General features: G+C 43.7%; 1 protein-coding gene and 1 long non-coding RNA gene across 2 annotated transcripts; one reads left to right on the forward strand and one right to left on the reverse strand.

Moving 5' to 3' along the window:
- Positions 1-1,176: 1,176 nt before the first annotated feature.
- On the reverse strand, positions 1,177-19,731 carry MYSM1 (Myb like, SWIRM and MPN domains 1). Its single transcript, XM_066192909.1, has 20 exons — positions 19,584-19,731; positions 17,607-17,682; positions 17,342-17,412; positions 16,997-17,074; positions 16,840-16,866; positions 16,250-16,328; positions 15,661-15,759; positions 14,312-15,066; positions 13,369-13,499; positions 12,434-12,537; positions 11,511-11,588; positions 10,379-10,467; positions 10,005-10,059; positions 9,876-9,926; positions 8,972-9,046; positions 7,895-8,083; positions 7,114-7,246; positions 5,233-5,338; positions 5,056-5,113; positions 1,177-4,273 (listed from the first exon to the last, which is right to left on the reverse strand). The coding sequence occupies exons 1-20, from the start codon at positions 19,640-19,642 to the stop codon at positions 4,115-4,117; spliced, it is 2,472 nt and encodes an 823-aa protein (XP_066049006.1). The 5' UTR covers positions 19,643-19,731; the 3' UTR covers positions 1,177-4,114.
- On the forward strand, positions 19,329-26,666 carry LOC136294802 (uncharacterized). The gene is made up of 2 exons (XR_010722488.1): positions 19,329-20,539; positions 24,165-26,666. It is a non-coding gene; the product is annotated as an uncharacterized lncRNA (long non-coding RNA).
- Positions 26,667-26,842: the final 176 nt, after the last annotated feature.

A 26,842-nucleotide genomic window follows, 5' to 3' on the forward strand; every position in this document is an offset into this window, starting at 1 on the left:
TTAACTATCACCTACCTCCTCATATCTTGTCTATATTTTATTTCATGTTATTTAAATGCCAAATGTGAAATATAGTTCAAAATAAAAGTGCACTTCATCATTGACTTTTTCTTTTACTGGTGGATTTTTCTCCCCTGTAAATAAGGAAGGAACAGGCTTGCTTTAAAGACAAGTTTTTTCAACTATCTATATACTTATATATATATTAAAAATATGTAATGCTTCTATAGTATCAAAAAAAAGTATTATTTCTTTTAATCCATGCTAAGCTGGAACAGTACTAGAAGAGTTAATTATTTACAACAGCAGGCTGTAAGAAGAATAATCCTGTAGGAAATGTGGAGTGCATTATTTCTTTAGTGATCTCTGCTTCCATGGAAACAATTTCTCAGCACAATCCTAAACCTTGTAAAAGTAGGGCAGTAGGTCTATGTAAAACAGCAATTAAACAGCCCGAATACTTTTATCTAGGCCATTAAATACTTTGTCCAGCATCACATGTGATTACAGTGCTCACTGGGATGTTAAACCACCAGCTACTTCCCGTGGGGACGGATGCAGTCCCTCATCCCTCGCTTCCTCGGGGGTGCACAGCACCTCTCCCTCCCCATGGGGACACACCTCCCTTTTGGGGTGCACTGTCCTCCACAGCCCCTCTTCCCCCTACCCCCCTGCGTCCTCATGGCTCAGCCCTGCCCAGCAGAGTGAATTCTCTCCAGCACAGCAGGAGGAATCTGGTAACAGAGCTGGACCCGAGACACTTGGATCAGGTGTGGACAGGGATCTGGTGGGCACCTTCAGGATGTGCCCAGGCTGATTCAGGACTGTGACCTGCGTGGGTCGAACACTGGGGTACCATCCCCACATCCCTGCCCCCGGTACCACCGGATCATCTTCTGAGGGAGACGAAACACAGGGGCTGTAAAACAAATGAAGGAAACATTCCCTAGCGAGGCATTCCTGCCCTGAACGTGCTCCCTACCACAGCTTTACACACACTCTAAGAGCAGCTCTGCTCCGACCCTCTCTCTCCTGCAGCCGCTGTGACAAGGCGCCCTCTGCTGAAACCGAGTTTATTCTGTCACTCGGTCAGTGCCACCCACATGGAACAAAGAACGTCCAGACCCAGGCTCGGGGACAAGGAGCTGTCACAAACACAGACACGTATTTCAGGGCATTGCATGTGCAGTCTTTATTAGTGGACTCTTGTCTATCATCAGTTGGAAATAGCAGAGAAGCAAGCGAAGGGAAAAAAGCACTGAATATCAATGGCAACAGCGTTATTTTTTTACTTGGTTATGGATTTAGTTTATTTTTTTCAACTGAATTATTTTTGGAAAGGTAATTAGTTAAAAAAAAATAAAAATAGGGATGTTCCCTCCCCTTGCACACAATATCTGCACCCCTGTGAGGCAGCACTGCTGGTAAAAGGGAGAGCAAAACATGATTCAGCCAACAAATGCCCATTGGGGATATTTGCCAGAAGTGGTATCTTGGGGAGGGGGGGATTGTTTGAGTTTATTTTGTGGGGTTCTTTTTGTTGATTCTTTTTTTCCTTTTCTAACCCGTTGAATTCCAGTTTTAACTGTATCATTCTACTCACTACTCAACAATTTCTCATGTGCTGAGCAACAACTTGGTAAGGTGTAACACTGCTCCTATGGAAAGGAACAGAAGATTATCCTCCACAGGTCCACTGGAACAAAGCCTGGATGGGGAAAAAAGCTTTATAATATAAATTTTTCATGCCTAAAATGTGTTTGGTAGAATTTTATTTCCTGGGAAGCATGCAACTTCCAAACTCATATAATTACTCACTCAGTGAAACTAAAGGATGAAAAGTAGGTTAGTTTTCTAACCCTGGCTCCTGTCAACAAAATCATTACTCAGTATCACAACTGTGCTCTTTCCAATTCCTATAGAATTCAGTGTGCTGGACTAGATCCTGATGGTACAAGCATTGTATTTTCTCCCACACCACCCTGCAACAAACACTTGGAAATCTGGAGCTTTTATGTGCATGTTAAAGGCTCAATCCTGCCCCCTGTCCTCAGAAAAATCACTTCAGAAATCTGGGTTGCTCAAAAATTTCCTTAGGTAACACCACTGTTAAATACAATACGAGAACTGTGTTACTTTATTGCTTTACCTCAGTGATCATTAAAGAGGGAAGCAGCCAGGACATTGTTACCGCTACCTAAAGGGCTGGGAATCCTGTGTGGACAGGGAGCAGAATCTACTTCATGGTGCTGTGACAACAGAGGTTCCAAATTCTCCTCCCAGCAGCTCTAATTAGAACTGTCAGGACATTGACACTGAGGGATTTTCCAGAGTAACCTGCGCAAAGCTCCAGCCCAACACCCCGTGAGTGAGGAGGAGGAATGCTCTCCCACCTGGAGTGTAGCTTAGCCAGGAATCCACGCAAGACTGGTGGTCAGGATGCCCCAAAGATGAGAGTTTAGAGTAAATCAGACCGAATCAACAGGCCAGAGAGAGATGGATACACCGAGTGGTAAATCACACACAGTAGTGGGACCTAAAGCTGTGCACCAGCACAACACAGAGAGAGCACACAACACCCACCAGTGCCTTGGAGTCCACAGCTCCTAAAGGTGGGAAAAGCACTGAGTTTCAAGGGCTCACATTTTCATCTGATCAGGTTCTGCTCCTTCCCCTTAGTGACAGAAAGAGACTCATGAGGCCTGATAAAAATATAACATTGACTTCCTGTGAAGGAATCCCCTCCTTGGGATGCAACTCTATGATTTTAAAGCTTTTCAAACTCTTTATACAAACAAAAAGTTGAAACATATAAAATCTTAAAATTCCATTTATGTTATATAGAACTATATATATATATACACACACACATATTTTCTTAAAATAAAAATTGGGTCCATTGTCTCCCTTTCAGATATAAACTCAGAGTCTTGCTTGAGACTTTCAAATATATTTTAGACCTCTCTGAGAAACTCTGCCCAAGATAAACATGTGTAAATAGTAATACCTGTAGACAAGTCAAGTTTCCTTAGCATTTAGAAAGCAACATTTAAAGCACATCTTTTCTAAAAAGATTCACAGTGATACAGCTCATGAAACATTTCCAAGTTGCAATCAGGAAACTTCTCAATCAAGATCAATCTGTGACTGATTTATCTGAATATACATCTGTATGAAATCCTAACTGAGGAACTGATACAGACAAGTGTTTTTCTCTTGAACTGTACATTATAGAAAGGACTCTGAATACAAAAGTGGGATGTTTTTCTTCAAAAACACAAATCCTTTTCTGCTTATTGCACTCAGTTTGCCATCAGTCAGGAGCTCTTGTTTCCACAGGAAACAGTGGCAATTAGAAGTGGACAGACCACGATTATCTGGAGAACAACACAAAACCTCCCTGTAAAACGGAAGGTCAGAAAGAGGCAACCTGTAGTAAGACAGGAGTTTTCATTTCCACTGGAAACAAGCACAGCCACTACTAAGAAGTCATGAAACTCATCAGCTTTTTCTCCCCAGTACAGAAGCAGCATGGCAAATAATGTGCCAAAAAAGCTACTTGACCATCAGAAGGAATGGGGAAAAGTAATATGAAAAATAATAGTAAAAAAAGAAATTGGGTGATGTATTTTGCTACAGCTGGATGAATCTTCTGACTGGACACCAGGAAAGTCTGAGCTACAAAACTCTCATTTCAGTGAAGTTTTCCGGTTGTGAACTCACTCAAACACACTCTCGAAAGCAAAGGAACAAAATCATTCTGAGTTAGAGGAGCATTTGTAGATAAAAACATTAGAGAAAATTCCCAAACTGAAAGACTTGAGAGAGGACAAACTCTCCTTGAAGACTGAAGCACAGCATTCCTGAGTGGGTGTCCTCCTTCCCAAACATCAGCCTGGTCCAGCAATTAACTCCATGGCACTCATTAGCATTAAGCATTCCTCGGGCACACAGGTCACACACAGTAGGAGTTTTCAAAGTGTTTTTAAATCACAACAATAAGATTACACTGGATTCTTACAGCCACTATTAAAAGGGATAACAATTCTGAAAGAGTTGACATAATGGAGAGGAGGGGAAGAAATTAAAAAACGAAATCAGAAATCCAAAGCCATCACACTGGCAATTCGTGTGAACGTTCATTCTCACTTCCTTCTGCATTTTTTTCACTCTTGTAAGTGGAAAGGAACAAGTTTTCTATTTGAGTCAAGAACTCTTCAGCAATGAGGCAGTTTGTTACCTTGCCCAAAGTCTTCCTCATGCACTCCAAAAGCTAGGCAAAAGAAAAGGAAATCTGTTTTAAATTGCCATTTCCCCCCTTTTATCTGGTAAGTATTGCCAAGAGATTTTTATTTATTTCGGATGAACATTACAAAAAGTGTTTGTACATTATAAATTTCAAAGGAACAGGGTGATCTAAACCCAAGTCTTTAAAACCAACTACCCAACAACTTAACTTCAGAGCATTCTACCAACTCAAGTTCAGATTTACTCTTTATAAGCAAAGATGTATTGAGAGGAAACAAAATAAAATCGATGTGTGCAAGTTTTCTGTTTATGTCTTTTGCTTTGGGCAGAGTTTCTGTCTTGTTTGTGCAATAACAGTGCAGCTGCCAATAGTCAGAGCTCAGAGCAGTGACTGCACTGACTGGAAAATTAAAGTTCCTACTTATTCATGATAAACATGGCACAGCATTATTTTACTGATGGAACAAAGGGGCAGGAAGGCCAAATCTGCTCTTGAGACGTGGAGGCTTTGACACTGAAAGCACACAAAATGCTGAGGAGACACCTGAGTAATTAATTGCCATTAATTCCTCTCCAAACTGAGGGTCAAACACGGTGTCTGCCCATAACCACACCTCCACCTCTCTCAGAGGAGGATCTTTATTTTCACTGTGTTGCAAGTAAATAAGCTGTGCCACAGAAATAATTTATTATAATTACTTTACATCACTGATTTATAAAAGCGCAACTCCAGGTGACTTCTGACACAAAACAGATTTGCATTTTTAAAAAATCTAATGTAAAAAAAGTTAAGAGAAGAAAACTTACTTTCTGCAAACAGGTCAGGTCAGAATCTCTATGAAAAATTTTATCCATGGGGACACTGCTGTTGGAAGAAAAACAAACAGGAGTGCTGGAGAAAGCAGCCACAGGTCTTGACTGAAACATAACAATAAACGTATAAAAACTCCAACCTAGCTGTTTGTAACAGAAGTGGACACATACCTGTGGCAAAATCTGTATTTCTCAATTATCCACCTTGTTTTCTCAAATATTAATTCCCACTGAGGCTCCTCCAACATCTGTTCCATTTCAAATTTGTAGGGCAGGCCTGCAGTCAATTGAAGATCATTATTCAGTGTTTCTCCTACACTCCACTTTTTTTCTCCCTGCTTAGGTACAATCCCTTCCTTCCCCATAACTGTTCCTCATTTACTGCTGACTGCAGGAGCCTGTAGTTCTGTTACTTGACAGCATTAAGGAGGTTAAAGGATGACGTGTTTTGGATTCCAAATTTAATTCTGGTGGGAGTAGGAACAAATCTGTTCTGCTCCCTGCCCTTGCCAATTGCCATTCCATAAGGAAGGACACAGAAATCTACAACAAACCCAGAAATGGAAGAATGAATTGAGTGTATCTAACTTAGCTGCACTTTTGTAGCCTAAGAGTTTTATGGTTATTAAATTAATAAAAAAGGTTTGGTTTTTCAGTATGAATGGGCTGATGGTGAAGTGCTGAGTATTGTTTTCACTTTCAAAGGAATGTTGCTCAGAAATCAAGAAATTCTTCTAGTTTACTGCAGGTGAGAGAATTCTAGAAAATATTTTAAAAGGACCATCAGAAAGTTATTTGCAGAACACAATTCATTTACCGAAAATCAGGGAGAAAGAAAGAGACTGTACATTTCAGAAAATCACTTCCAAAGAGCCAGAGGAGATGGAATTTAGGAAAACCTTGATTTCAGGAGCTAAACAGAAATCTGAAATCCTCTGACAGAAAATGCACATGACTACAAAAATGCCTGCTTCTCAGGGCAATAGAGTTTGTCAGTATTTTAACTGCCCCCCACAAGGGTGGGATGTGTGGGAAAAGAGGATAAAAGTGCAGGAGTCTCAGTGTGGTAAACAGGAACTGGGGCACAGATGTGGCCACTCCCCCCCTGGCCCAGGACTGTGCAGGGAGGCTCCAGGCAGATGGGCTCCCTTGTCTGCTTCCACAGGAAAAAACAGAGGGAGCTGTGGGCTCACAAGGTCTCAGCTACTGCTGTGCCAGGAGAACTGGATGCAAAAATCAGGACTTTATAAATGGAGGGAGGAGGAGAGAGCATGGGCAGCTACCAGAACAGTTCCTACTGTGATCAGGGGAACTTCCCTCAAATCCATCTCAGGAAAGAGCACAAGATCTGATCATCACTTGCAGTACAGCAAATTTTATGTGGTATGTCCTTAACTGTTCAAGAAAGGGAAAGACCCTGTTTCGATGAAATGCCAGGGGTATTTTTAATGGGGAATTTGCTCCCTTAGGTGGGGATTCATGGCAGCACCATTCCAGCTTTCGTGCCTTGGGTTCCTCTGGACAGCGGGCACATTGATTTGATCCTCGGACCTTCTGAATACTATGTTACCTAAAAATTAAAGATTTTTGGCTACTATAGCAGCCAATTCTTTGCTATTTACTTCTGTCTCCTTGAGCAGAAAATCTCTCCAGAATGTTGTAATGCAGCAAAGGCCAAGTAAGACATGGGAAACAGTTTCTAAGCTGTTCACGTGGATTCTGTATGCAAATAACAGGGACATGTGTCCCAACCCTTTCACTTCTCTCAGGAACTGTGGAACTACTAACACTGAAGATCAATCTCACATGTATTTATACTTGTGTATTGCTGTCCTGACAACACAGACAACCCACAGGTTTATTCACTCAGTGAAGTTTCTGGATTTACCCAGCACATGTTACTGTTATAAATGACACCATTTATAAAATGCCGTCATATCACCAATATAAATACATAAATACTGATTTCCCAGGTTCAAAACCAGGCATCCTCCTCTTAACAGCCAAAAGGAAAAGCAGAATGAAGACACTGGATTAAACAGGGGTACTTACGATAGGAACCATCAGAACTGATCTCTTCACTAATGACCAGACAGGTGATCTGGGAATAGGGAAGAGGATTATTCCTGTTGTAAGGGCTTATGATCATCCCGATGAACATGGCACCACCCCTGGAGAAATAGCTCTAAAAAACACCAAAAACACCACACACAAAGATCCAGTCTTATTCCACACAGCAATGCTAAAACCTAAAGAGCAGTTTTACATCATTTCATGCTGAGGATGTAAGCTGCACTGGTGCAGCAGTGAATTCCCCTCCAAATAGCTGAGCTGATGTAAGCTGCATTGGTGCAGCAGTGAATTCCCCTGCAAACAGGTGAGCTGACGTAAGCTGCATTGGTGCAGCAGTGAATTCCCCTGCAAACAGCTGAGCTGATGTAAGTTGCACTGGTGCAGCAGTGAATTCCCCTGCAAACAGCAGGGAGGCTTTAGGGCTGTTGGGTGACGCTGTTTTACACCACAACAACACAGACTCCAAGCTTCAGAAGGCTGAAATGACTCCCTTCTTTTTGGGGTGTATCTCCCTTTTATACTATTTCACACAGACCAATTTGATTGGTGACACAAAGGCAAACCTCTTCACTCACACTGGTCAGCCCAGAGGGACATCAAGAAGAAGCCCCTCCTAGGAAAAGGAATGAATAACATAGGTATAGTTTATAAAAAGATCTCTCCTGCTTACAGAAAATTCCCCGGGGAAAGAATTTGAGAAAACCAAACCACGTGAGGCACGGACCCAGGGCTGCAGCTGGGCGCTGCGCTGTGGCTGTACCTGGTACTTGGCCTGGGTGTCGATGTCGCGGATGGAGGGGTTGGGGTCGAAGGCGGGGTGCGAGTGGTACCAGCCGATGACCTGGAAGCCCCTGGCCGCCAGCGACTCCGAGGCCTGGGTCTGCGACACCGGGTCCATCTCACACTGCAGCCCTGTGCTCAGGCTGTTGCAGGGCTCTGCTGCACACACCTGGGGGGAGAACCTCCAGCTGCATCACTGCAAGGAACCTGATCAGACTGAAGGTAGTGAGTTTGATCCTCACACGGGGCACCATGAAAATCCGGGGGTTTTATCTCCTTTTCTTCCTGTTAGAGCCGGGATTAAAGCTCGGGAGCTGCAGTTTTCATGTTGGGACTCAGTTGTTCATTAATTCTTATCTAAAGTACAGTCTCATGAGTTGTGAGCACTAGCTAACAAGGTAGAAAATAGCTCTGTCTCTAACTCTTTTAAGCATAATTTGTCCAATAACAAGATGACACCTATATTATTTCTACTTTTAACCCAGTAACCAACCACCCAAGGTCTGCAATGCAGACCTTTTCACCCAATTAGAAAACACCACCCAAACCCATGAAGAAGAAGGTGAAAGAAGAACTTAACCAACACCTTAAATTCTCCATCTTGCCTTACTGCTATATTCTAAAACCTTAAATCCTAAGTTTTGCAGCCTGTGACATTACACACTTCTATTCAAACTCCACACCCACAACCCCAGGGCTATCACTCAATTTGGGAAGCCTGTTCCACGGCCTCAGGTCACTTGTAGTGCTCTCTTGAAGGTCAGTGCCTGTCAGCACAGAAAGCCTGAAATTCTCAGTGCCCAGGGTTCCAACAGGAACCTCCATCAGTTACAGAAAACTTGCAGAGTTTTAAGAGTCATTTACCAGATCTTCCTCATAATGCAGCTGACACTTGAACGTAAGCTTAACTTTTACATTTCAAGACTACAGTAATGAACTTCAACTTCAACGAGTTTAATTAGTTGCCTTTTAGAAATAAGTTGCATCTATTCAAATTACAACTTTGATCATTTCGGTTTTAATATTATAGAGAAAATGTGAAAAGACAAACACTTACTTCCACAATTTTATCAGCCTCAGAGTACCTTCCACCGAGCAGCCCAATCACTTCTGCCAGAGACACGTGAGAGTGCTGGAATGACAGCAAACAAGAAGGAAAGTCCAAGTTGTGGGATTTCTCACAAGCCAGTGACTTCTCAAGGATGTACAGCAGGAAAACTCAAGACAACTCAAGACTCTCAAACACCCAATACTTCCATTTAAAGCAAACAGAAAAGATGAAATTTGCTTATTATATACACAGCACAGATGTAGTGCGAGGGTGCAACGCTTCCATGAACGAGGCAACGCTGGCTTCAAAAACTGCAGCCTGGGCAGTGCTGAACAACTGCACACAGTTTGGTACAGCCTGTTATTCTCAAAAAAAAACCCCACATATTGCTTTGCAAACACAAAATCAATTCCCAGACTGGGAGAAAATGAAGCCATAGATTTCAGAAGGGCAGTCTGTTTCAGAAAGTAGCTTTAAGCAAATTAGATTTAAATATGACAGAGAGCAGTAAGTAGTAAAGCTCTCAGTAAAGGAGCAAAGCTCTTATTAGTTTTTCTAGAAGGTCAATAGCTGTACATTAAGCACAATACAAAACCCATTCATTTTAGGGGCTTTATTTAATACTAGATTCTCACTTTTAGGTCTGACTGGAAAGAATCACAGAATGGTTTGGGGTGGAAGGAACCTTAATGATTATCTCATTATCCCCCCAGTCATGGGCAGGGACACTCTCCATTAGAATAGGTTGTTCAGAGCTCCACCCAACCTGGCCTTGAACACTTCCAGGGATGGGGCAGCCAGAGCTTCTCTGTTTTATTTTCTTGGTCTTGTTATGTGCTTATTAAAAAAAAAGAACCAAACCCACAGCATAAACATCAGAGCTTTTTGAAAGACAAAGCTTAATGCTCACCAAATCCATTATTAAAAGTGCTTCAGAAGACACTTTCACCTGAAAGGGTTCCTGAAATGATAAACACAATAATAAGGAAAGTAACCCAAGCAATGGAGCCTTCTCAGTAATTCACTCAGAGGTACATACCTGCTTTTCTTCCGTGAACAAACAGCATGGTATCAGCTGAAAGGGATCAAAGGAACTATAAAATGAAAGAAAATTTCTCTAAAGATGTAGGACAGTCAGGAAACTTTTCAAGTTTCCCACTGTCTCCTTGGCAGAGGAGAAATAACCTTGTTTTCTTCACTGGATTTTCTCATCCTACATTAGGATGACTTCCACCAAATACAGAAATGTCACTTCCCACACTCCTGAATTCCAACACAGAACATCTCAAATGCATCCCTGCTATTTCAGGCCAGGATACATATTAATGCAGTGCAGGGTTCCAGCCTGACACGACACAGGACATTTGTTCCATTTCTAGCAGAGCTATGTTTGAACACGATGCAATCAAATACCTTTTGATCTGTCTTGAGCCTTTAGAAGATTTTGCAGGTTTCAGTTTTTCTTCCTCTCTCCTTCTTGCTAATTCTTCAGCTGAGAGATGCTGAAAAGATTTTTTTAAAAATTGAACGTTTCAATGTCTGAAGTGCTTTTTCAGCCCTTGCAAAACCAGTCCAGAATAAATTCTTGATATCCCTCTTAATATAATTTGTGCATTACGAGACTACCCAAGATAGAGGCAACAGCCACGGCAGAACCAAGCAGTGTGGAAGGAATGACAATCTGCGATCAAGTCCACAGGGTGCCTGGTAAGAGAATTCTCTCACTCTCCAAATCATTCAAATTCAGTAAAATCACAGCCCACATCACAAACCAGGAGTAAATCCAGCTGTGATAATCTGCCATTACAAACCACAGCCAGAATTTATCATGCCCTCTCCTTAGGGACAAATGTTTTCAACTTTTATTTCCATCCAAATATGTATTTTCCAGGAAGTGTTGGAATTATTAACCCACAATTACTCAAAAATAGGTTTGGCATGACACCATTATGGAAGTAATTGTTACAGGTAATTACTGAAAGGTTGAAAATTAAGACAAGTTTCTATACAGGAAAATTGGATGTTTACAGTTCTTCACTTTTCATGTAATTTGTAACTGCAGGAACAGACATGTATTTTCTTTCCAATTCTCCTATGAAATATTTAACCTTGTATGAATTTTTTAAGCACTTAATAAACCACAGTATTACTGGGGGATATTGCTAGTAGCAGAATGAATACTAGGAACTCGTTATCACCTGCATAATGAGCACAAGGAAACCATACGGGACTGAAAAAATAACATTTAAATGTAATTCTCCCATACCCTAAAAGCAGTTAACTGATAGCAACAGGTCATGAAATCTCCTGCAAGACAAGGCAAAGAGTTTTATGGGCATAAAACCCCTCTGCAAACCCTAAATGCTGCTGGTATTTATCAGCATGAAGATGTACCAGCTGCTGCAGTACTTTCAAACTACACTTCCACAAGAGAGGTTAAGTCCCTATGACACAACAGTTCCCTTGTCTGTTTGATGCAACAGCACCTGCCAGCAATTTGCAAGAACTGAAGATTTAAGGTAAGTTAAAAACCCAGGAGAGTTACCTCAAATGTCTGTCCTTCCAAATCCTTTGCATCACACCAGTTTCCCCAAGGGTCCCGCACTCGCCGTCTCCTCGTGCGCTGAGGCAAGAAAGCACCGTGAGTCAAAGCTCCCACCCTGAAAAAACTGCATTTCCTTCATCCAGGCAGCCATAAGGACATTTGCCCAAAAGGTCACTGCCCCAGGAGTGGTACTGACACTCCAACATGTCCCCAGAAAATAAAGAACACCCCGGATTTCTGTAGAATTAAGTAGCTCACAATCTGTCGTGAATTATCATCAGTAAAGTTTTTGGGGTTTAAGGCTGTAAAGCCTGTTAATGTTCCATGGAATATCAGCAACGGGGCACTGATATCCAGCTCTGAATTAATGCTCAGACAACACACAGAGCTATATAAACTCAGTGTGTTTACATTCAGTGTATGCTACAGTTCTTTAAATTTCAATTTATTATTTTTAAAGGGGGATTGATTTAGTTTTCCCCTCATCAACTGATTTACTTTGCTGTGAAGTACTTAAAAATGCTACATTAAGTGTGAACATAAAAATTAACTCTGGCAAGCCTTGGTAATTTGTGCAGTTTTAAATGAGTTACTGCAGCATTTAATTGTGTGCATAGTGCTCTCAGTAAGCCATAACAAATACCTACTGTACTTAACAGTTGAAATGCAAGCAGCTTAATCACACACCACAATGCACTTCATCATTTTGTGGCTAATAAATTATGGAGGGGTGGGGAGCAGGGGGTTCAGGCTGCAGGGGAAGGCTTGCGAGACAGCGAAATACCTGGATGTGTGAGTGGGTGTGAGACACCCGTACCAAGACTGACACCTGACTCACAGGGCACTCTAAGGAAACTGCAGCCTGAGTGAGAGGAGAAATTCCCTGAGGAATGCAAGCTGAGTGGGTTTTCCCTGCGCTGTACCATGGACTGCAGGCGCTGGGCCAGCTGATAGGCTTCCACCGTGTCCTTGCCCTCCCGGCAGCGGCTCCTGTCGGCGGGCTGGGGGCGGTTGTACACGGCCTGTTCTGCAGGACACACAGGGGACAAGTGTCAGCAGGGCTCAGGGCCACTCAGCACTGCCACACACACAGAGCAACGACACGGGGAGGTGACAGCAGCAAATGGCACCGGGAGAAAGCAACCAAAACCCTCATGGTAAAGACACCTCTTGGTAGTCATAATTCTGAGTGATGGCGTAGCCCTCTTCCACTACACTTTTAAAACAACAAAACCTCCTTCTTGTTAATTAATTTTTTAGCAACTTTACTTCAGACAAAATGTAATTGCAGGATTTTGCTCCTCTCCTAGGTGACTGTCGTTCAGCTTTGGACCAAAATTCATTCAGAGCCTCTAAACCAACATCAAGTTACAGGTGCATATTCACTTTTAACAGGTCACCTAATTTTAACACTTGAATTGTTTAAAAACTAGCCCTGAGGATGAAGGCATTGGTGTTTATTTAGGAAATAGTTATAATTTAGTGTGGGAAAAGAAACAATTACTTGAATTCTGCCTAAAAAGAAGGAGGGCAGAATTTAAGGCACAGCTGGTATCAGCACACACAGAAAAGCATGAAACAAAACAAACATCCCACCAACTGGTATGTGGCTAAACATGAGGAAAGGGAAATAAAAAGGAAAAATAGAAGGTTTTGTGTAAACCCAAAACTCCTAATCCTGTTAAATAGGTTACAAGCTCCTCTAGATTCCAAGGTTATGAGAGAATCTGCTTGGAAGGTCCTTCCTAGCAAGGATGAATGTGCATCCTTTGTGTGAGCAGCACACCCCAGTGCTGGGCAGTCCTTCAGCACTGCACCAGAGCAAGCTCTTTGTTAATTCTAACAGAAATATCTTTACCACAGCCAAAGTTGATGGCTCCTATCAGCTCCAGGTACGTGTGGATCCGCCCGATGCAGTTGACGTCCCCGCAGTTCTTCAGGCCTGGACGAACTGAGGTCTTGTTCAGGTATTTGGGTTTACATCTCTCCCTAAAACAAAGCACAGCACCTGCTCAAAGGGCAGAACAAACCACGGGCGGATGAAGGAATTGGGTGAGGTCCTGTTTTCACTCTCTATGCATTAATTTCTTCCTTTAAACTGATACTGAATCTTCTCAGTTCAATACTTCTCTGGTGTGGAATGGAATTTTAGTCTCTCTTTGCAACTAGAAGCTGTCAGAGTACAGGACCACTGAGTGACAACAGAGTTAAACTCAATAATTCTTTCTACTTCAAAGCAAGCACAAACCAAAACTGGCAACCAAAGTATCTTGAGCCTCCTACAAGCCACTACAGTTCCTTACACTGAGTTTTTGGAGATGGAATATAAAATATTTTAGTGTATGAGCACCAGTCCAAATTGATTCTTAATCTGAGGCATTTTTTTGGTCTACATTATTTGCTGTAGCACAGATGATTACCTCTTACTGCCCTTCTGTAAAGGCAGGGCTACAGAATTAATGCCATTGGTTATTTTAAGGAACCACTTTTTAAAACCATTCTAATGTATAGGATGGCAAGAAAACAGCACAGCCAAAATAAATGCAGCCTGTTCTGGTACAGGACATTCATTTTCTTAATGCTTCTAAGTATTTTAATTTCTCAGCTTCCAGAATGCCACAGAACAAACCAGGAAGATGCAAAAGAAGCATTAATAAAAGAATGCTCTTCACTGGCAAGCTACCATACAATTGATTTCACTCTATTGAGAAGTAAGCTGTTATTCCTAAGTAGTGTTTTAACTACATCAGAGCAGGGCATCTTAATCACTTATTTCAGTAAAAGGCATTAATGCATCTCACCACTGATCCAAAATGTAATTCCTGATTTTCAAATAACGCTCCGGTGTTTTGGCCTGGCGCCCTTCAAAGAACTCGGGAATAGCCTGCTTCTCTTCTTCCAGAATGATGCTTCTGTCAACCTCCACTTCTTGATCAGGTGGCTTCAGCTCCTCTGCTTCCTCTTGGTGATCTTCATCCACTTGGCAGGGAGAAGGGAAAAGCAATCCATTATCAGCCAGGTCTCTTTGCTCCTCACTGAGCTCCTGATCTGTCACTCGTGCAGTCCCATGACATGTGACTGCTCCACCTTGTTCAGCTTTCTCAAGAAAATTATTGTACTGCTGGTAATCTAAATTCACAGATTTATCCCCGTTCAGGTGCTGGGAACACGTTGCTGCCACAGCAGGAAATACCAAAGCATCCACTGTCTCTGGCCTGGTGTGCTGAGGATCTTCTTTAGGCAAAGCAGTTGCAGAACTGTGGCCAGCAGATGAAAAACTTTGTTCCATTGCTTTTGTTTCTTCAACTGGACTTTTTGGGATAACAGATAATTCAGATTTTCCTGTTTCTTGCTGCAAGGCAGGAGTGAGTGGCTCATCCATGTCATCAGTTATGTCCACTTCCTCATCATCTGAGAGCTTTTCTATTTTCACTGCATTCAGGTTGGGATCTGCACGGCCTCTCAAGTTTGCAGCTTCCACCCTGATGCCATCTTCCATGGGAAGGCTGCTCCCACACTGACTCTGCTCTTCTTTTTCTGAATCACCATTTTTTGCCTTAGGAAAATATAAAACACTTTTAGGAGGGAAAAACAAACCCAAACCATCTGCCTCCCAAATAATCAGGACTATTTTATTTGAACAGCAGATATTCTGAAGTGTTTCTTCTTCAATTTATCCTTTTAATTTAGTTTACTCCATTGCAATTGACTTTTACACAGCATTATAGGTATACTTTAGGCCAAGTATAAATTGACATGTATTTGCAGTCAAAAAACCCTAGAAGGTAGTTGTTTCTTCTCAAAGCCCATGAAATGTCAAATGAGGCTGAAGCTAAAACTACAACAAACAGCAGAAAAGGCTGTGTAGTAGAAAGCCAGTATTTTCAGACTACCAACCAACAGTATAAGGGACCACAATTATACTGCATTTATTGTTCAGTTACACCAGCAATAAAAACAGTGGTGACTCTAGGAATTTGAAATCAGGTCTGACTTCACATTTAAATCTGCAGACAAGGATATTCCACTTCTCTGGGGATGGGGATAAATGGAGTAAGTGCTTTGACAGCAGTGACCTGAAAAGACAGATTAAAACCAAGCTAACCATTGGTAAACACCTTTTTGTCAGCTGCAGGGATGCTCCATTTACCTTGTTCCTGAAGTACTGCCGAGCAAAGCTCTTCACCTGCAGGACGGTTCGAGTGCCGATCAGTTTGGCGATTTTCGTCCACCTGCGGCCAAATTTCACCTGAAACGACAAAGCACAAGGAGGTGACCCAAACTGTGACATCCCAGACATGGCACTGCATGTGTCAGATGAGTTCAAAACCTCATTACTGATTAAAATGCACACACAGCACAGCAAACCCATGGTAAAGAACGTCACTATTTCTGTTCTACCAAGACGGAAACTGCATCCAGTAGTAAGAATTATTGTTATTCTAAACTAAAGCATCTTCTTCACCCATTCCAGGCACTCTGCTGCCTGCTATCCCAAGGAATCCTTGTGTTTGGCAAAGCAAACCCTTTCACAGTTGCACAGCCATATAATCTCCGCAGGCCTTACAACAGTAAAGGATTTTACATTCTTACCCGATTTGCCTTCAGAACACACTCTACTTCTCACAGTTGCGATTATACAACATGCTTATTCACGTCAACGACATCACTATTCAAGATAAACTCATCAATTCAATTTAAAATATTATTTACACATATATATATATAAACAAACTTACCAGTCCTTGCTCAAACAGCTCTTTTTCCTCTGATGTCCACTTCAAGGAGCAGCCAGGTGATTTTGTAGGCGAACGCACCCTGGGAATGCAGGAAGCAGAAATCAGTTCTTTCCTCAATCCAGACATTCTCCAATCACAGACACTCAAGGCACCTTCTGACAGGAGGATACTCCCCATCTTTGGTAAAACTCAAAGTGTTGTTCTAAACATGAATGTGACTCATACATAAAATACTGAGAATCACATCAATTTCTCCATCATGATGGAAGATCCAAGGCAACTCAACACTCACCAGTGACCAATGGCACAGAAATACATCAAAGCAGGCAACACAGAAGTTCAGGTAAAAAGGTAACTAGAATTAACAATTTTTTATCATAAGGGCCACTGTGCTAGCAAAACCTCCCCAAAACCTGTTTTACTCTAGCCTCTTGTTACACACAACAATATTTCTTCCTGTTGAAAGGTCTCGTAAGTGATTTTTAACAGCCAAACAAAAGAAATTTTAATTTAATTAAAATAGCATCTGGTAACTTAACAAATCAGACACCACACTTAAAAATGCAATTCAATCATTAAAATGTACATACATGACTTTTCCAGTTTTCTTATGTGGGCTGCAAATGCAAGAGTGAAAATAAAAATTAGTAATTGTGCTGCTGGTGCATATCCGGCAAATAACCTTATTTTAGAAGGACTTTTCATTTCTACTCAGCTAACTAAGAATTTTTCCCTGACAGATCTTACCTTTTCATAGATCTTTTCTCCACTTCCTTTTGGTTGAGCCATATTTTTTCAGGAAGTGTTTTATTAGATAAATAGTATCTGAAATAGTCATTAAGTAAGTTTTCAGACCATCAGAGATATTTGTACACGTGAGAATTTTAATTATCAGATAAATTACACAGCTTCAGAATTACCCAGCTGTAAAAACAAACACTGCAGTTTCTACAGCAGGATTTCTGCAATCTACCTAGAAGTTGACAGGGCTTCAGTCACCTTAACAGGGAAAGATCTGTCTAGTTCTTTTGGAAATAGGAGGTTTTTTAGCATTCTACAGGAAAACATAAACTCAAATCAGCAAAAGGATACTCTTCTTCCAGCAACATCTTCTGAATGACAGCCCTGTTTTCTTCACTAATGCTGCTGTCCAACGTCCAGGGCTGCAGACAACAAAAATACATTTTAACATCTGAATTCTGACACACTGTAATCGAGTACTAGCAATAAACAGTTTCTAAAAGTAAGGAAGAAGCAGTGGTTAAAAACCTTAAAGAGTGTATACATGGAGGGAAGAGAGAACACAGAAACACTGATAACCTTGCTGCAAGCAGCATTGATTAAAAAAAATACTTACAAGACTGTTTCCAGTTCTCCAAGATGAATCAAGATAGTGATCCTGCAGCAGGCTTGATGCTGTGTTTTCATGATCTCTGAAAGAGATTCCAGTGTTCAGAACCATTGTATTTTTAATATTGAACGTCACTGAGTTGTATTAGCTGCACTTAACATTTCTACATCTTACCCCCAATATGGTAGAAGCATTTTCTTGTAAAGCCAATCTGCTTTTCCTGCTGAGGAGAGCCCCTGCTTGCACAAGGTTTAATAGAATCCTGTCACATAGGGTTGTTAGAACCATAGAATAAAATCCTGGAATGGTTTGGTTGGAAGATCATCTCATGCCAACTCCCTGACACGGACATGGACATCTCCAACTAGACCAGGTTGCTCCAAGGCCTGTCCAATCTGGCCAGGGCTCACCACCCATACAGGGAAGAGTTTCTTCCCAATATTTAATCTCCTGCTTATACAGACTTCATCCAGCTTATATTTAATCTTGTTCTGTAAGTAACTACTAATTAGAGATCTGACACTGATTAACATCATTGATCAACTTCCTTTTATTTTCATGCAGCATAAGATCTCCTTAGCAATTTGTGTAATCACTTGTTTTCAAAAACCTTTACTTCCAGAACATTCACTGTTGTCTAAAGACTAATTAGCCCTATCTTCCCTGCAGTGCTACTAAATTAAACTCACCTCCTGCTCTGAATTGCTTTGTGCAGCACTCCAAACATCTCTTTAGAGGATAAAGGATCAGGGTGAGTCTCCATGTGCAGAGATCAGTACAACCCCTGCTTCTTTTTGAGCATACCCAGGAGAAGGTGGGATCGAGAGCTCCCTTTGCCAGGAGCCTGTCTGCAGGAGTGCCAGGGGCTGCTTGAGGGCACTGTGTCTCTGCTACAAACCTTTCATTCTCTCTGCAAGGCATTTGAGGCATTACAGTCACTGCCTACTCACTTCAGCATCCCTGATCTGTGAATTTGCTGAAGCCCAGAAAGGCAGTGGAATGCTGGGCTGCATCAAAAGCAGCACGGCCAGCAGAGCACGGGAGGCGATTCTGCCCCTCTGCTCTGGTGAGACCTCACCTGGAGTGAGGTGCTGCATCCAGCTCTGGGGTCCCCAACCTTGGAAGGCCATGGAAGTGTTGGAGCAAGTCCAGAGGAAGCCACAATGTTGATAAGAGCACTGGAACATCTGCCCTGCAAAGACAAGCTGGGGCTTTCAGCCTGGAGAACAGAGGGTTGTGTGGAGACCTGACAGCAAACTTCCACTACCTGAAAATGCTACAGGGAAGCTGGAGAAGGGCTCTTTGTGGGTACTGGAGCGATAGGACAAGGACTAATGGGTACAAACTGAAAGAGGAGAAAATTATATTAGATATTAGGAAGAAATTCTTTACTTGAGGATGGTGATGCCCTGGCACAGATTGCCCAGGGAGACTGTGGATGCCCCAGCCCTGGCAGCGTTCAAAGCCAGACTGAATAAAGCCTTGAGCAACCTGCTCTAGTGGGAGATACCCCTGTTCATGGCAAGGAGGTTGGGATTAGAAGATCTTTAAGGTCCAAGCCGTGATTCTCTGAACCCGTTTTCTGCATCTCCGCCCCGGCGTTCAGCTTTCGGAGCCTCCCTGCCCCCGCGAGCTCGCTAACACAGTTACACAACCCAGCACCTTCTCCATGGGTATTTTAAGGATTCTCCCAGCAGCCTCGCAGCGCTGTTCCGGGCTCTGGGGGATCCCATGACGGCGGTTCCGCCTTCTCCTCACACCGGCGCTACCCCAGGCCCGTTCTCGGCGCCCTTCCCGGCGATGCCCCGCACGGGCGCTGTCCCCTCTCCACGGGCACCCCGGGACACTGCAAGGTCTCTCCCGGGAAGCGCCCGGCCCGGGCCGCCCCCTCAGGAGCGGCTCTCCCCTCACGCCTCCCGCCCGCCGCGGGGGGACGGGGCGCGTTGGCCGAGCCGCGGCGGGAGCCCCGCGCCCCTCACTCACCCCGGCGCGGCCGCAGGGTCCCCCTCGATGTCCACCTCGGGCTCCTCGGCCGCCGCCATGACAGCGGGCCCGGCGATATCGCGGGAAGGGGCGGGCGCCACGGCGCCGAGATGGGCGGGAGCTGCGCCCCGAGGAGCGGCCGCGACGGAGGCGGAGATGGCGCGGGGGTAGGCGGAGCGCGGGGCGGCCGGGATGGGCGGCGAGCTGAGGGACGGGGCCGGGCAGTGCGGGCACGGGGCCGAGAGCTGAGGGGTCACGGCCGGGAGCTGAGGGGACACGGCCGGGAGCTGAGGGGACACGGCCGGGAGCTGAGGGGACACGGCCGGGAGCTGAGAGGACACGGCCGGGAGCTGAGGGGACACGGCCGGGAGCTGAGAGTGTTACTGATATGTTTGTTCATTAAATCCAGGATATGGGTGACAAGTTAAGTGATAAAGGTAGTCTCGCATAATTTGCGGTTGTAAGCAATATTTTCCAGGAAGTCAGCGATTCTGAGTCTTGGAACGCGGCAGGGGAAGAGCAGACCCCAGCAACAGAGACGCACATGCGCAGAGTACTATTCCAGGAAGTCACGCACGCCGGAAACCGGACTGTATAAGAGGAAGAACTAAAACCCCGACTGACGCGGCAGTGGCGGGATAATGGTCCCCCTGTCGCCCAGCGCTGCATTACCTTATTGTTACGCTTGCTGTAATTAATAAAATCCTTGATTGGGACAAGCAACGGTGTCAGACTATTCCGTGCAAAATTTCCTCTATAACAATTTGGTGCCGTGACTCGGATAAGAATACGGATCCGACAGAGGGACTAGGGGAGGCGCCCCGCCTGTACAGGCGGCCTCTGGTTCTGAAGTCGGGATCTTGCTCTTACCGACGAACCCAAATTTGTAACAATAAGGTAAGGAAAACCCTATAAGCTCGGTGCACTCGAGGTCCGGACGAAGACGCAGGAGACGCGTAAGTAACTGCCCATTGTGCAGGGGAATCCGTCCGGGCTGGGTTGGGATCCTGGAATACAACGTGTGTACGTGTGAGTGAGAGGAGAACTGGCAGCCAGATTCTCCAAGTGAGTGCGGACCCTTAAGTAGTGCGTTTCCCATCGCCCGCGAGGGACTGGGCCACGAAAAAGGGGAAGTGAGTGAGTACACACACGGCTGAAAGAGGGTATTCCAGAAGATGGGACAGGGGAAAAGCAAGCCCCCTCCACCCATGAGACCCCCTTCGGTTCTTAGGGATTCACCGCTGGGGTTTATGTTAGAGAATTGGAAATATTATCCCACCACGGGGGACAAGGACAAAGGTAAGATGATACACTTTTGTGTAGAAGTCTGGGGAGGACAAATCTCCAAGGCAGTTTGGTGGCCCAGGTTTGGGTCATCAGAATTATGGGTTCAGAGATTTTTGAATCAGTGGGTACGTAGGTAGGTCCCCTTTAATCAGGAAGAGGCTGATTATGCTGCAGTATGGGTTACCCGCCCAGGGGACCAGGGAGTAGCAATATTCAATCTCTCCCAAATGGAGTTTGGGCATAAAGATAAAAAGACTGAAAAATTGCAGGAGGAGGAGGATGCTCCCCTAATACCACCCCCGTATGCACTTCCCCCATTACCACCGGCGCCTCAGATATTACCTCCTCCTACACCCCCTCCCTCCCCTGGAGATGAAGGTATCGGAGCCGCAGTCAGAAGGAGGAGAAGGGAGCAAAGAGAACATGAGTTACTCCCCTTAAGGGAAGTGCCAATAGGAGGAGCCCAGCCACAACTAGGATTTGTATCTGTCCCTTTGAACTCAAATACTGTTAAGAAATACAGTCTATTTTGAGGATTTTGTTTACTGCAGAAGAAAGGACACATGAAAAGAGACTGCAGACAGAGGATAAAGGATGAGGCGGCATTCAAAGAAGATTAGGGGGGTCAGGGGCTCTATGTATTGGGGACCCGTACGAACAAAGAGCCCTTGATAAAACTGAAACTAGGTCCCCAGTCACAGGAGGTAGAATTTTTGGTAGACTCAGGAGCTGAGAGGTCTACCCTCCAGCAAATACCCCCTGGGTGCAAATTATCTAAAGATACTGCCCATGTGGTTGGAGCAAAGGGAAAACCCTTCAAGGTAGGGATTATACAACAAGTTTTAATAGAAACAGAATCTAAATTAGGTATGGGAAATTTTCTCTTAGTCCCAGAAGCCGATTTTAATCTTTTGGGAAGGGATTTGATGGTAGAATTAGGAGTAGGTTTGGAAGTTAAAAAGGGGAGCTGGGAATTAAAATATGTGCCCTTAGGGTTGAAGATGAACAAGAAATTAATCCCGAAGTCTGGTATACCCCTGAGACCGTGGGCAGACTAAACATCTCGCCATTTAAAGTAACCCTCAAGAACCCGGAGAACCCCGTCCAAATTAAGCAATATTCTATGTCTATAGAAGGGTGGAAGGGGTTGAAACCCGAAGTTGAGAGATTAATATCTCAGGGACTATTAGAACCATGTATGTCCCCATTTAATACCCCAATTTTACCAGTAAAGAAACCCAATGGCACTTATCGACTAGTGCACGATTTAAGAGAAATCAATAAGCGCACTATGTCCAGATTCCCAGTAGTAGCAAACCCCTATACCCTTTTGAGTAAATTGGGGCCAGAAAATTTGTGGTACAGTGTAATAGACTTAAAGGATGCTTTTTGGGCTTGCCCTTTAGACGAAAGCTGTAGAGACTATTTTACATTTGAATGGGAAGACCCTGACACAGGGCGCAAACAACAATTGAGGTGGACCGTGCTTCCACAGGGGTTTACAGAAAGCCCTAATTTGTTTGGACAAGCCCTAGAACAGATTCTTCAAGATTTTACCCCAGACCCAGAAATTACTCTGATTCAGTATGTGGATGACCTATTGATAGCAGGAAAAATGGAAAATCAAGTCAGAAAAGAAAGCATAAAACTTTTAAATTTTCTGGGGCTTAAGGGGCTGAAGGTATCAAAATCTAAATTACAATTTGTAGAAGAAAAGGTAAAGTATTTAGGACACTACATTGAGAAGGGAGAGAAGACAATTGACCCGGAACAGGTACAGGGAATTTTATCTTTACCCCCTCCAGCAAGTAAAAATAACAGGTTAGACAATGGTTAGGACTATTGGGATATTGCCGCTTATGGATTGAAAACTACAGTAGTAAAGTTAAATTTTTATATGCCAAGCTCACCGAGTCTAATCGTATAAGCTGGGGAAAGACAGATGAAGAGCAACTCTGGGCATTAAGGAGAGAATTGGCAAATGCACCAGTTTTAAGTTTGCCAGACTTAAATCGACCATTTTATCTATTCGCCAACATAGAGAATGGGACAGCATATGGAGTATTAACCCAAGATTGGGCAGGGAAAAAGAAGCCCATAGGATACTTGTCTAAATTATTAGACCCTGTGAGTAGGGGCTGGCCCACATGTTTACAGGCCATTGTTGGATGTGCCTTAATGACAGAGGAGGCTCGAAAAATAACCTTCAATAGTACCATTAAGGTATTATCCCCCCCACAATGTGAGGAGTGTTTTGCAGCAAAAAGCTGAAAAATGGATCTCTGATTCCAGATTATTAAAATATGAGGGAATCTTGCTGGAGGCCCCGAATTTAACATTAGAAACTACATCTTTACAAAACCCTGCTCAGTTTTTATTTGGGGAACCAAAACCATCAGAAGAACTGGCCCACGATTGCCTCCGAACTATTGAGGAACAGACTAAGATTAGGCCCGATTTAGAGGAGGAGGGGCTCTCAGAGGGAGAAGTAATTTTTGTGGATGGCTCATCCCGGATAGTGGATGGAAGACGTAGATCAGGGTATGCACTAGTAGCAGGGAAGGATTATGAGGTATTAGAAGCAGGACCCTTGAGTCCGTCATGGTCAGCCCAAGCATGTGAATTATACGCCATCTTGTGGGCTCTTAAAAAAAAAAAAAAAAAAAAAAAAAAAAAAAAAAAAAAAAAAAAAAAAAAAAAAAAAAAAATTTCACTGAACTTCCCAAGGTGGGAAGATACAAGTATGTGTTAGTACTAATAGACCACCTCACCCACTTCGTAGAGGCATTTCCAACCGCAAGGGCCACTGCACACACGGTGGCCAAAGTGTTACTAGAACAAATTGTGCCCAGGTATGGAGTAGCTGAAAGTATAGACTCAGACCAAGGGCCACACTTTGTATCAAAAGTTATTAAGGCCTTGTCAGAAGCCCTTGGAATAAGATGGGAAGAACATACCCCGTGGCACCCTCAAAGTTCGGGGTTAGTAGAGAGAGTTAATGGAGAATTAAAGAAACAGCTAACCAAGTTAACTTTAGAAACCAAACTTAATTGGATTAAGTGTCTCCCCTTGGCCTTGTTAAATCTCAGAACTCTGCCCCGATCTGATGTGGGGATATCTCCTTTTGAAATGCTGTATGGGATGCCGTATGATGCAGGTATGCCTCGAGACCATCCCGGAATAATAGATAAGCAAATGAAAGCATTTATAACTGAGATGATGGCCTTTAGGAAGAAGTTATGGGAAAAAGGGCAGATATTGCAGAGACCACCCTTAAATATTACTCTACATCAGGTGCAACCGGGAGACTGGGTCTTAATCCGAACTCGGAAAGAAACTACTCTCCAGCCCCATTGGGATGGTCCATATCTGGTGCTCCTCACAACAAATACAGCAGTACGAACAGCAGAGCGGGGATGGACTCACGCCAGTCGTATAAAAGGACCAGTGCCCGAGCCTAGGTGGAAGGTCATCAGCCCAGCCGGAGACTTAAAGTTGAAACTCACTCGGGGAACTGCAACAGGAAATTAAGAAAGGACATTCTTGATGAATAGAAAATATTGGTATAAAACTTTTAGGATAGAATATCAACTAGAGCTTGAAAGAGATCATAAGGGAAATATATATGCTGATTGTGTTTGTATTAAATGTAATGATTCTTATTGTAATGGGAATTGTTACCCCTTTGTATGTTACCAATGTTTAGTTTGTGAAAACAGGTGGTGGACCCATTGTCACAGAGGCAGGCCCCCGAGAGGTGTTTGCTGCCTCTGTCTAGAAATTCAGCGGGAGCTTACTGATTTGGTATTGGCTCAGAAAGTAGCTCAAGGGGAATTACAAGTAGACTCTAAAGAGTGGTGGGACATATTTGCAGAAGGCATAAATCCCGAACTATATTGTTACCATTCCAATGAACCAGTCCTTTTTGTGGCACAAATAATAGCTGGAGTGTGTCGCCGTCGGGTAAAAGAAGTAAGGTGTGACGCTCCTCAGGTTAAAGACCACAACTGGAACACCTATATCCAGAGATCCTTAAAGAAAGGGCGAAAGTCCCCTCCTGAAGAATATCCCTGCTGCCGAGAAGATGGGTCTCCCCGTGGCTCGCAGCAACCGAGTCGACGGGCGAGGCAGAGGGAGAGAAAACTGTGGAGGAAGTCGCCCTGGGATAGGTGGAACCAGGAGGTCATGGAAAATGAAATGTCCAAGGACTGGGACTAAAATCAGGGAAGAAGAAAATGAGATGGGAACAAGCCACTGTTACAATGAAAAAGCCACCTGTAGACAACTGTTACTGTCACTACTATTATTATCCCTATGGGTAAGGCAGACAGGAGGTCAAACACACCAGCCTTTCAAATGGTCCTTGATTCGTATGAATGACTACAAAATTTTAGACTCCCTTGTGACCAGTCAGACCCCAGCCTTTAAGGCTGGGTTATGCAACATGACAAACATAGAATAGTGCGGGAGAGTTTTGAATTTAACTGGGTTTTATATGTGTCCGGCCTCAAATCCTGGAAAGAGCTACTGTAATTACCCAGGGGAGTATTACTGTGGGTATTGGGGCTGTGAGACTATTGCTTCCGATTGGACTCCAGGGGGAGGTGCAGATCAATTTATTAGAGCAGGATTTGGTCCCACAGGGTGTGCAAAGCATTGGTTAGGACCATCTGGAGAAATTTCTTACTTAGGAACTTGTGAATATGTGTATATAAATCCAGAGAGCCCTGACTGGGTATTAGGAAAATATTGGGGAATTAGACATTGGGAACCTGGGCGTGATAGAGGGAACCTAATAGTGATAAAGAAAGAACCCGCCCCAGCTGATACCTATGGTATGGGACCGAATAGAGTTTTAGAGGAGGATGAAGAGCTAACACCGGTTACAAATTACCCTGAGGCTACAGGCTCCCCACTAACCATATCCAGTCAGCAGAAAGCACCCTTGCATAACTAAGTCAGTACGCTCATTATCAGAAGTAGTTTTACAAAACAGACGGGGCCTGGATTTATTATTTTGGCAACAGGGAGGACTTTGTGTAGCCTTAAAAGAAGAGTGTTGCACCTATATAGATCAAACGGGAATAGTCTTTGACACCCTAGGAGAACTAAGAAAACAACTAGAAAAAAAAAGGGAAAGAGAAAGAGAATCCCATCAGAGTTGGTATGAGAGTTGGTTCAATCATTCCCCATGGTTGACTACCTTACTGTCCACCATAGCTGGACCAATATTTTTACTAGTTCTTGTATTAACTTTTGGTCCCTGTATTTTTAACAAACTTATTACAATAGTAAAAGCGCGACTGGAAGCTGCCCACTTGCTGCTGGTACAAGCAAAATATGAGGACTTAGAAAATAGAAAGGGAGAAACGGGAGATGGATTGGAATGGAGCAGACAAGAGCTTAAGTGATTTAATGCACAACATAAATTAACCTAAAGACAAAGGGGGGATATTGTTACTGATATGTTTGTTCATTAAATCCAGGATATGGGTGACAAGTTAAGTGATAAAGGTAGTCTCGCATAATTTGCGGTTGTAAGCAATATTTTCCAGGAAGTCAGCGATTCTGAGTCTTGGAACGCGGCAGGGGAAGAGCAGACCCCAGCAACAGAGACGCACATGCGCAGAGTACTATTCCAGGAAGTCACGCACGCCGGAAACCGGACTGTATAAGAGGAAGAACTAAAACCCCGACTGACGCGGCAGTGGCGGGATAATGGTCCCCCTGTCGCCCAGCGCTGCATTACCTTATTGTTACGCTTGCTGTAATTAATAAAATCCTTGATTGGGACAAGCAACGGTGTCAGACTATTCCGTGCAAAATTTCCTCTATAACAAGAGGACACGGCCGGGAGCTGAGGGGACACGGCCGGGAGCTGAGGGGACACGGCCGGGAGCTGAGGGGACACGGCCGGGAGCTGAGGGGACATAGCCGGGAGCTGAGGGGACACGGCCGGGAGCTGAGGGGAC

This window comes from Chamaea fasciata, unplaced genomic scaffold (assembly GCF_029207755.1).
Source record: "Chamaea fasciata isolate MVZ Bird 193981 ecotype frontalis unplaced genomic scaffold, bChaFas1.0.hap1 SCAF_10, whole genome shotgun sequence".
NCBI classification, from domain to species: Eukaryota; Metazoa; Chordata; class Aves; order Passeriformes; family Sylviidae; genus Chamaea; species Chamaea fasciata.

What these genes read in the sequence shown, in the direction of transcription:
- MYSM1 (XM_066192909.1), bottom strand. Translation starts at nt 19,642, where the DNA reads ATGGCGGCGGCCGAGGAGCCCGAGGTGGACATCGAGGGGGACCCTGCG. An exon ending in GACCCTGCGGCCGCGCCGGG is followed by an intron (nt 17,683 to 19,583) that starts GTGAGTGAGGGG and finishes AATCTCTTTCAG; the next exon opens with AGATCATGAAAACACAGCAT. An exon ending in ACACCCAGGCCAAGTACCAG is followed by an intron (nt 7,247 to 7,894) that starts GTACAGCCACAG and finishes GGTGTTTTTTAG; the next exon opens with AGCTATTTCTCCAGGGGTGG.